We start from the raw sequence: 9,919 nt of genomic DNA, 5'->3' as shown, positions 1-9,919 counted from the left end.
TAGAAGTTGTACTTTCAGCACGGATTTATTTATTATTTATTTATTTATTTCCCAGACACAGCAGATCTAGCAGTAATTACAGATGAAGGATCACAGTACTCATGGCTTTAAATTAAGAATATTCACATTCTACTTTGTTTTCCACCGTTCATGGTTCAGTTTCTGCATCCGTTCCCAGTGCGTATGAGCTGCTGGTCAGACGCAGGTCTGTAGAGTCGCCTCACAGCATCACAGTGGAGTAAATCACAGCCCCGTCTCCACCACTTTTAGGAAGGAGAACGTCTGCTTGTCTGATCTGGATGATGTTCGTATAAACTGCCTCCTCTTCTGTGTTGTTTAGCTAGAATTAAAGAGGAAACATCACTAAAAATCACACTCTGATATTCATATTTATTACATTATATTGTAAAAAGCTGCTCTGGCTACGAGTCAGAACACCTCATTTGCTTCTGTGCTTGACTCAAAGTGGCTGAGAGCAGCTGAGCTGGTGCCTCCGGTGCTCTGCCTCTTAGGTGAGGAGCAGTGAGCAGCCTTCGTCCTGGGAAATGAACAAGGACATTCAGCATTAATGTGTCAGATTTACTTCATCTCTATTTTTTCACACAATGCAACCACATAGAAGGTCAGTGTAACACAGCGTGTGACCGAGTGGTTTAGGCTGATGTTGTCACGAGCCGGCGGAACTTGATCGTGATGCAGGACCCAAATGCACAGCCGGAGAACAAACTCAGTCTGGTACTTCGTTTAATAGAATGATTGGAAAACATCAAAACAAAAAGCAAAAATAATCGCACGGTCAGGCACCGGGAATCAAGAACTCTGACAGAGGTCCCGACGAGGAGCAGGTAAACGCAGGTAAGTACAAAGCAAGGCAGAAACCTACTAGGCTGCTGAGGACACGTGGCACGACAGTGTTCTCACAAATGATCTGACCATGAGTGATGTGACTGGTGGTGGTTAAATGCTGGCGGTGATTACTAATAACAGGCAGGTGTGTGTAATGAGACCGGGACGTGATACGGGAACTAACCAGATGAAAACAGAAACTGGAAGTACTACAAAATAAAACAGGAAACCAAAACATGACAAGTGAAAACAAAGTCCTTCAGAATAATACCAGAAACAAGAAATAAAACGAGAAACAAAAACCCAGATCGTGACAGTACCCCTCCCCCCAGGGCGTCTACCACGGTGCCCACGGAGGCTCCCCCCAACCAGGGCGGGCGGAGGGCGGTCTCAGGAGGAGGGACCGAATCCCTCCCTGCCAAGGCACACAAGCAGGGTGGGTGGAGGGAGGACCGGAGGAGGGTCAAAACAAGGGTCCATCATTAGTCCAGACATAGAACAGTCTCAGGGGAACTCCACGAGACACGGAAACCCCCTCTCATGGAGGGTGGTAGCAGGGGATCGTCCCAACCCAGCAGTGGCAGGCGGGGCTTCCACGACGGCTGGCGGAGTCTGGGAGGGCGGAGCCAAGTCCGGCCTCCTCCCCACGGAGATGCTCCGGGGATCCCAGGGTTGAGGGGGACGACGGCGGCAGAGACCATGCCATCGCTGCCGCAGGAGGGGACGTTCCCCAGGCGAGTGGCCGTGACGACGGCGGAGCCGAGGCGGACGGCACCGAAGGAGGCAGCGCCACGAGGTGCCGAGGGCGAGGCCACCAGACTGGACGACACGTGACGCTGGAGCCAGAACCGGCGACGAGGACCAGAGTGGAGACGGGCCACCAGGAGCCGATGCGGACGTGGTCTGGATAGGACCACCAGGAGCCGATGCGGACATGTCTCCGCAGGAACCTCCGGCGCCTCCCGGGACAGCTCCTGTGTGCAAAGAAACACGAAACCCCAGGCCTCCTCACTGGAGCCGGCAGCGTTGCTCGCGGCCTCCTCACTGGAGCCTGAGCGCAACATGACTGGCCTGACTGAGACGCAGGGACTGATGTGGTTGCTGGTTGCAGTTCTGTGGATAGAGCGTGGGCATGAGGCGTGAAACCGTACCGGTGCAGGAATTCCTCCCAGTGGGTTAGGGTTTGAGCTGGGCAGGCTGGTGCAGCAGCAACAGTCAGACGAGGCTGGGAAAGGGGAACAGAAACTGGGATAGCGTCCTTGCTGGAGCCAACAGAAACTGGGACCGCGGGTTGATCTGGTGCGGATAGAGGAGCAGAAGAGTCGGCTGAATCCGGGGACATCGGGAACGCTACCAGGGCTGACGTAATCCGAGAAGGTGGCGTGAGGGCAGATGTGGTGCGGAGCGCGTGCTCTATCTCCTGGAGTCGCGCGCTAATCCGCTCATAGAGGCAGCAGACACCGGGGCGTTCAAGCACGCTGTCCTCATCCTCCAAGGCGTACACCATTATCTCCACGGAGCTCCGCTGCTCTTCCAGACCGGGCGGCCTCCGGTAATCCTCTGCAAGAATCTCGAAATACTTGCGGAGGCGCACGTGAACTCCATGGTTCACAACCAAACTCCCGCTCCAGAAACAAAAATAACACGAAACGAAAACCGAACCTGGGATGTATCTGGAAGCCGGCTGGGTCCAAGTCTGATCAGATCGTACTGTCAACCGGCGGAACGTGATCGTGATGCAGGACCCAAAAGCACAGCCAGAGAACAAACTCAGTCTGGTAATTCGTTTAATAGAAAGATTGGTAAACATTAGTGATGGGTCCGGCAACACCAATGCGTCGGCGCATGCATCGAGCTCATAGAGCAAAACACTGTCGTGCGCGTATCACGTTGGGAAAGCGCGTGACCGATACAGTTCCTGTATCGGTCACTGTCTGACGCGCCAAACTGTGTTTATAAGGCAGCGCATGTGTTGGGATGCATCTGCCAAAAGGAATCCATGGGCGTTTGCGGTTCATCGTCATATTCATCTAAAATTCATTTCATATCGGAAAATAAGGTGTCTTTTTTGATTTAATTTTATAATAATGTGAAAGTGTAATAATAAAATAATTAATTTTAAAATGTTTTAACTTGATCTATCTGAATTCATATTAATTTCAAAGTGACCCTTAGTTTACCAATCATATTTTATGCAGGTTAAATGTCGCATTTGTTTCACAGAACTTTCCTATTTTAACAAAACCTCAGTGTGTCCAAGTGCAATGAGAGCGTCAGTAGACTACAGGCAGAACAGCAGCTGTCTACACCCACTTCAGGCATGTTAGTCAGCATTATTTGTTTCTTGTTAGGAAATCTTGTACTAAAATGACAGTTTGTTGTTTCTAGATAACCTTTGGCAAGATTTCCTCATTGTAGTGGGCAGGCAGACCAGATTTGTTTAAAAAAAAAAAAGGCATCTTCATTCACAATATGTTCACTTAGATTTTGACGTTATGATACATGTCCACTTTTTGTCAACTGTATCTAAAAATATCAATTTTAAATTTGAATGAAGATATGAAATAATACTATATAAAAAACAATGAATTAAATTATATTATTGTATATATTAAGTCATCAAATCAGTGTCAGATGAGTCTGTCAACCAAGTTGCCTGTAGGGATTTTTAAGGTCCAGCAGGTGTCAGTATTCAGTGACACAGTATCGGCACAGTATCAATACAGTTTTGCAATTTGTCGAAACGCTTTATGACGCCTCATCTACCCATTACTAGTAAACATCAAAACAAAAAGCAAAAGTAATCGCACGGTCAGGCACCGGGAATCAAGAACTCTGACGGAGGTCCCGACGAAGAGCGGGTAACGCAGGTAAGTACAAAGCAAGGCAGAAACCTACTAGGCTGCTGAGGACACGCGGCACGACGGTGTTCTCACAAATGATCTGACCGTGACTGATGTGACTGGTGGTGGTTAAATGCTGGCGGTGATTACTAATAACAGGCAGGTGTGTGTAATGAGACCGGGACGCGATACGGGAACTAACCAGATGAAAACAGAAACCGGAAGTACTACAAAGTAAAACATGGAACCAAAACAGGACAAGTGAAAACATCCTTTTTCAACAGTCCTTCAGAATAATACCAGAAACAAGAAATAAAACGAGAAACAAAAACCCAGATCGTGACAGATGTAGAGACAGAAACGCCCCCTTGTGGAATAACGTCTGCTCTGTAAAGCTGTCTATGACCTCCTGCCTGATTAAAGCATGACAAGAACTAGTTTACAAAGCAGCATCAGTAACATTTAGCATCAAAGCAGTATCAGTGAACTATTACTGTCTATGTGTAGGTGTAGTAAGAACATTTAGATGTCTGTGTTGTTTACTGTACCTGATGCCAATGATCACAAGCAAAGCACATATTACTAATAATAAACCAACTAATACGATGACTGTCAACGTCGTTTGAACGTGACCTGGAACAGACAAAAGGAGATTAGAATTTAGTTTAATTTATTTAATTAAAGAACCAAAAAAAAAATAATGCTTGAACCACTAAAGCATATAACTAAAGACTAAATGTAATTTTTATTTTGACAGAACATTTAATGAAAGCGATAATATTTACAAGTACAAACCTTGATGCTCATGGCTGTTATATAAACGTCGGCTTATGGAGGCCAGAGAGTTGGAGCTGTTGCAGACCAAGATGGAACGATGCTTCATGTCCGACTCACATACAGTGATGATGCTCTTCAGGCCTGTATCACCATGAGCCTCTGTGCTTATTGTAAATGTGTCAGAGTGACTGAGACGTGTTCCATCCAGATACCAGTAAACCGTGGGGAGAGGGTTGCCCTCAGTCTCACAGGAGCAGGTGACCTCTGATGGAGTTGTGGTGCAAATAGATGAGTGCAGGATCTGTGGAGGAACTTTAAGTAAACGGAATTACTACTGTTATTATTAAGTTAAATCAAGTTGACAAATACAAACAAACAGGGAAATACAGTGAAAGCGTTATCAACTCTTCCTCTGATAAACTTACATGAAACCACGGCTGTTAAAGTTGACACTGCTGACGCTGTGTCTCCATTTCCTTTGCTGTAGGCGGCCGTACAGGAGATTTCCTTTTTGTGATGCAGGCGTGAAATGGTGACGTTCAGTACAGACGTCTTGACCTGAGTTTTGTCCTCCAGCTCCTTCATTGTCTCCTGACTGTCCCCGAGGCCAGAGGTCCACGTTATATGTGGAGGTAGAGACAGACAGGGAGCTGGAGCCGAGCAGCTCAGAGTCACTGAGGCTCCTGCTCTCACCTCCAGTGTAGATGGACTGAGAGTCGGACGTGGAGGATCAGCTGGTGGGACGCATTACAACTGCTCACTAAGCAGCAATAAACTGGTCCAGTCAATGCAGAATCATATTCAATAAATGATTAAAGTGTCAACAAACAGACACCAAAACTTACCTTTGGCTACAATAGTCACAGTTTGTTTAGTAAATGAATAATTGAGACTCAGACATTCCAGTCTAAACTCATATGTTGCGTTATCAGATGGTGTCCTATTCAAGGTTGTGGTGCAGTTTTTGTTAGTCAGGTTTCCTAAGAGTTTTCCTTTTTCTGGAGCTGCAGTTTTTCTATTTAAATTAGTTGTTTTTTTTAACCATTTTGCCGTACATGTGTGATCTAATTCTTCATCATATTTCTCTTTTATGTCAAAGGAGCACGGAACGGTCACACAAGATCCGTTCAGAACTTCAATCGTCTGCGGCAGAATGACCTTAAACTCTCTACACAGAGAACCTGAAACACAAACACAAATGGTGAATTCATGTCTAGTAACAAGGAAATTTCTGAAACTTTAGATGAACATTTTAATTCGTATTTCAGTGCAAAAAAAGCAGAAATATTGCTATTAAAGCTAATTATTAGGCTTGGTGCTTTTATGTTAAAAGGATTTAAGTGTGTGCTTAATTACTACACAGTCTAATAGTGTAGTTGAGTAATCAGTAATAAGCATGGAACTGCTGTGCATACTGAGCATCAGGAGTTTGACCTGTCAGTCAAATCTGCAGCTGCGCCGTTGCCATGGAGACGAAAGGCGGGAAGATCAGGCTCACTCTGCTATGTGAAGCAAACTTTCACGCTTGATAAATAGGCTTATTCCAGCAAAACCATAATAGTTGTTACAAAAATATTTTCACTTTATGAATTCCAAGGCTTCCCTGAACACGTGGAGTTAATTTTATGTTTGAGAAGAAAAGCCACAGTCGCAATTTCAAAATATGTCTCCCCAGACGTCTGCCGAAAATTATCATTAGAGTCTAAGGGAGAATTTCAGGATGTCTCTGAGCTTTGAGGTCAATAGCAGAACATGTGTGTAGTTCACCTGTGTTTGGCGTCGCATGTATTACACATACTGTGAGTGCTGGTAAACAGTGTTTCTTTAGTCAATGAGTGAATTAAAGGAGCATTGCAACTAACCTGGCAGGAGACAGACAGCGAAAAGGAGGATCAGAGCTGCAGCCATCTCACTTTAAGACGAGCAGAAACAATTACATGGAACGTTTCACACATTCACTGTAACAGGTTTGTAATTCAGCTCATTAAGGTCGACATGATACTAAATAGTCCCTACAGTATTACAGTAATTACTGTTTACATTTTAACAGTTGTGTTTACAAGTTAATGCTGTGAAATATGATGTGACTTATGTTGCTGTCGTTCTTTAAGCAGAGAACAGAAAAAAAGAAGAGAGCTCTTAAATAGAACCGACGTTAAAAATGAAGAAGTAACCAACAAACAAATAGGAGCGACAGCTCATGTTTTATTATTCAAGACTAAAAATGACTTCACCACTGCTCTGTTTCTAAAAGTCATCCCGCCTTCCTCCACATAACCTCGTCATCTAAAGCCTTCAGTTGAAGGAAAAAGGAAAGCAATCAACTTGTACTAATGGTTATGGCAAATGTGAAGAAACATACAGTGTTAAAATTGTTTAGACAGATACGTTATTTTAAGAGCGTAACTGTGATGAAACCATCTAAACGTAGACGACTGAAATAAAGGAGGAAGTGAGGGTTAAAATAAATTGTGGCACAAATGTGGTAGATGATTCTTTGGAGTTTTATCAAAATGTATTAGAAACAAATATAAAAATATTAGTATGTTTAAAATATTTAAAGAGCTGTTTCTCTCCTTATCCTTCTCTTTTCTCACTCTGTGTTTACAGTGTTTATACACTGTAATTTCAATGTGAAGTTCTTGTTCACATTATATAAAGAAGGAACTTGCACAAGACACACAGTGATGCAGCAGCTACTGTAACACTGGGCCGTCGCTTCACAACCAGATGATCTAGAATTCACACACTGTTGCTCTCTGCTTTTTTACACAGTCCAAAGACCTGATGACTCTAATGTTGACTGTTATTTAGATGCCTGTGTGTCAGATGCAGATCAGACCAGATGTCTTTTTTTATATCAAATTGCAGTGTGTTACTTTTAGGAAAGACCTACTTGCAAACAATGGATTATTGTCACATAACACAAAGTCTGCATTGGATTTATCTGCAATACAAGTGTAGCTCAACACAAAATAATATTATAATGATACTAAAAACACCAGAATGTCTTATTGCCAGAAGTGCCTTAAAATACATTTACACACATTCCAAGCCTGTTCAATGTCTGTAGTTAATGATGATATAAAAATGAAACCGTCACAACACAACCATCATTTTAAAAGCAACGTCTACGCACCTGTTTTCTGTAAATGAACACTGCACAAACAGTGATCCATAAAGCAGCGTAAGGAGGCTGTGAAGTAAAACTAGGTGTAAGGTAAAAATACAACTCGCCCCCTGCACACAGTCACAGAGGGCTGTCTACACACGACACTTGTATTTGTGGTGGAAGCGTCACAGCCACAAAGCTTCTGTTGATTGGTGCAATTATTAAACTTAAAATAGATGAAGCGACTTCACAGAAAGAAGTGCCTTCCTGTTTGAGTCCACATAAGCAGCATTTTCCTAATATCAGGCGGCTTAATATGGCGGACCCACATGCACGGCCCTGACAGTGACAGGTCGGTACGATTTCAGGCTTCAATCACAGGTCCAGAGATACAGGTACGGTAGTCAGATAAACAGGTGGTCAGATCAGGCGACGGTACAGACAGGGTTCAGGTGAATCAGAGCTCAGGCAAGGTTCGGTTCGAGGTTCGGTGACAGGTTTGATCTAATGCTGTAAAGTGGCGATAACACACTACAATCTGGCAGAGGAATGAGGTGAGTGCTGGAGACTAAATACAACATAGATTGTCAATTGATTGCAGCTGCGTGAGTCATGTGACCGTATGTGAAGCTCAGGTTAGACCTGGAGCGACAGTAATTGGAAGAGCACAAAAATAAAACAGGTAAAAGAACCAGAAAAATCAACAAAAGTCCAGAGTGTGACACCTAAGATGATTAGAGAAGACAAATATTTGTATTGTGTTTATGGTTTACATTTTATTTTGTCCAGAGATTTGACAAGAAAACAATTAGAAGTTGTACTTTCAGCAAGGAAAGTCTACCTCACCTCAAAGTAATTAAAGATGAAGGATCACAGTACTCATGGCTTTAAATTGAGAATATTCACTTTCTACTTTGTTTTCCACCGTTCATGGTTCAGTTTCTGCATCCGTTCCCAGTGCGTGTGAGCTGCTGGTCAGACGCAGGTCTGTAGAGTCGCCTCACAGCATCACAGTGGAGTAAATCACAGCCCCGTCTCCACCACTTGTAGGAAGGAGAACGTCTGCTTGTCTGATCTGGATGATGTTCATATAAACTGCCTCCTCTTCTGTGATGTTTAGCTAGAATTAAAGAGGAAACATCACTAAAATCACACTCTGATATTCATATTTATTACATTATATTGTAAAAACCTGCTCTGGCTACGAGTCAGAACACCTCATTTGCTTCTGTGCTTGACTCAAAGTGGCTGAGAGCAGCTGAGCTGGTGCCTCCGGTGCTCTGCCTCTTAGGTGAGGAGCAGTGAGCAGCCTTCGTCCTGGGAAATGAACAGGAACATTCAGCAGAAAATGTTGAAACGTACACGGCTGATTAAGATTGATCTCAGCCACTCAGTTACAATGACACGCGCAGTCAAAACAAGTCAAACTGCAGTTCTGCAGACACAGAGTAAACACATAGGAACAAACATGTTGCTGTAATGCGTCGCTGTAGATCTGCTGATTTCTGGCGTCCTGTCAAAATTACGATCGACAACTGCTGTAAAAGAAATTCCTATGATTATTACAGTTATTTACGTAAAATCTATGACCATTGGAAACCATTCATTAACAAGTTGTGGAACCTTTAAAACCTAAATAAGTGGTTGTAGTCGCAGATGGACTGCGCTCTACGTCTTTACTTGGCCATGCGCATTTAAATTATATTAACCCATATACCGCGACCCATAATCACGTAATTATGTGGTACTGTATGTATGAGACCTTTGGTATTTAAAGACACGAAAAAGCGGAGAATGAAAACAAAGTACGGAAGAAAAAAATCATCATCATTCATTTTCACCACTAACAGAGGATATAGGAATGTCACCGCAGAATGACTAGTCATGGATAATGTTTCAATTTGAATGCGACAATATTTATTTGATGTTGCGCTTCATACTTCCCACATTTGAGCACAGAACAGATAACAGTAAAATAGGTCTCGTCTAATAAATGTGTTACAGGTAGAAATGAACAGTCGGACATCAGTTACGCTGTAGTTCTTTGGAGGCTTTTAATCAACGCTGCGCCACCTGGTGGTTAAAACGAGACTAGCGTCCTGATTTTTTACAGCCGGCTGCAGGATTAAAAATCTTCAGTCAGCGACGCACCTGCTGCACCGTGGCGACGCGTCGGTACTGCAGTAAAAACCCTAGTCACTTTGAACAGCTATCACAGTATTACTAATAATAAACCAACTAATATGATGACTGTCAATGTCATTTGAACGTGACCTGGAACAGACAAAAGAAGATTTGAATTTAGTTAAATTTATTTAGTTAAAGAACCAAATAAAATAAA

The 9,919-nt window shown here is 43.4% G+C and overlaps 1 protein-coding gene across 4 annotated transcripts; it reads right to left on the bottom strand.

The window, feature by feature from the left end:
* Positions 1-6: 6 nt before the first annotated feature.
* On the bottom strand, positions 7-8,509 carry LOC114843068 (myelin-associated glycoprotein-like). 4 transcript variants are annotated; one of them, XM_055503142.1, is made up of 8 exons: positions 7,606-8,509; positions 6,329-6,378; positions 5,312-5,647; positions 4,892-5,200; positions 4,485-4,778; positions 4,238-4,322; positions 439-538; positions 7-340 (listed from the first exon to the last, which is right to left on the bottom strand). In XM_055503142.1, the coding sequence occupies exons 2-8, from the start codon at positions 6,372-6,374 to the stop codon at positions 221-223; spliced, it is 1,290 nt and encodes a 429-aa protein (XP_055359117.1). In that variant the 5' UTR covers positions 6,375-6,378; positions 7,606-8,509; the 3' UTR covers positions 7-220. The 4 variants fall into 4 exon arrangements, 2 of the variants coding, with proteins under 2 accessions (XP_055359117.1, XP_055359116.1); XM_055503141.1 differs by lacking the exon at positions 7,606-8,509 and having other exon boundaries at positions 6,329-7,588; XR_008692812.1 differs by lacking the exons at positions 4,238-4,322; positions 4,485-4,778; positions 4,892-5,200; ... (1 more) ...; positions 6,329-6,378; positions 7,606-8,509 and adding an exon at positions 3,745-4,229.
* Between the last annotated feature and the right edge of the window lie 1,410 nt (positions 8,510-9,919).

This window comes from Betta splendens, chromosome 16, assembly GCF_900634795.4.
Source record: "Betta splendens chromosome 16, fBetSpl5.4, whole genome shotgun sequence".
Classification (NCBI taxonomy): Eukaryota; Metazoa; Chordata; class Actinopteri; order Anabantiformes; family Osphronemidae; genus Betta; species Betta splendens.
Note: the sequence above shows the minus strand (reverse complement) of the source record. Positions and strands in the feature narration are given on the sequence as shown.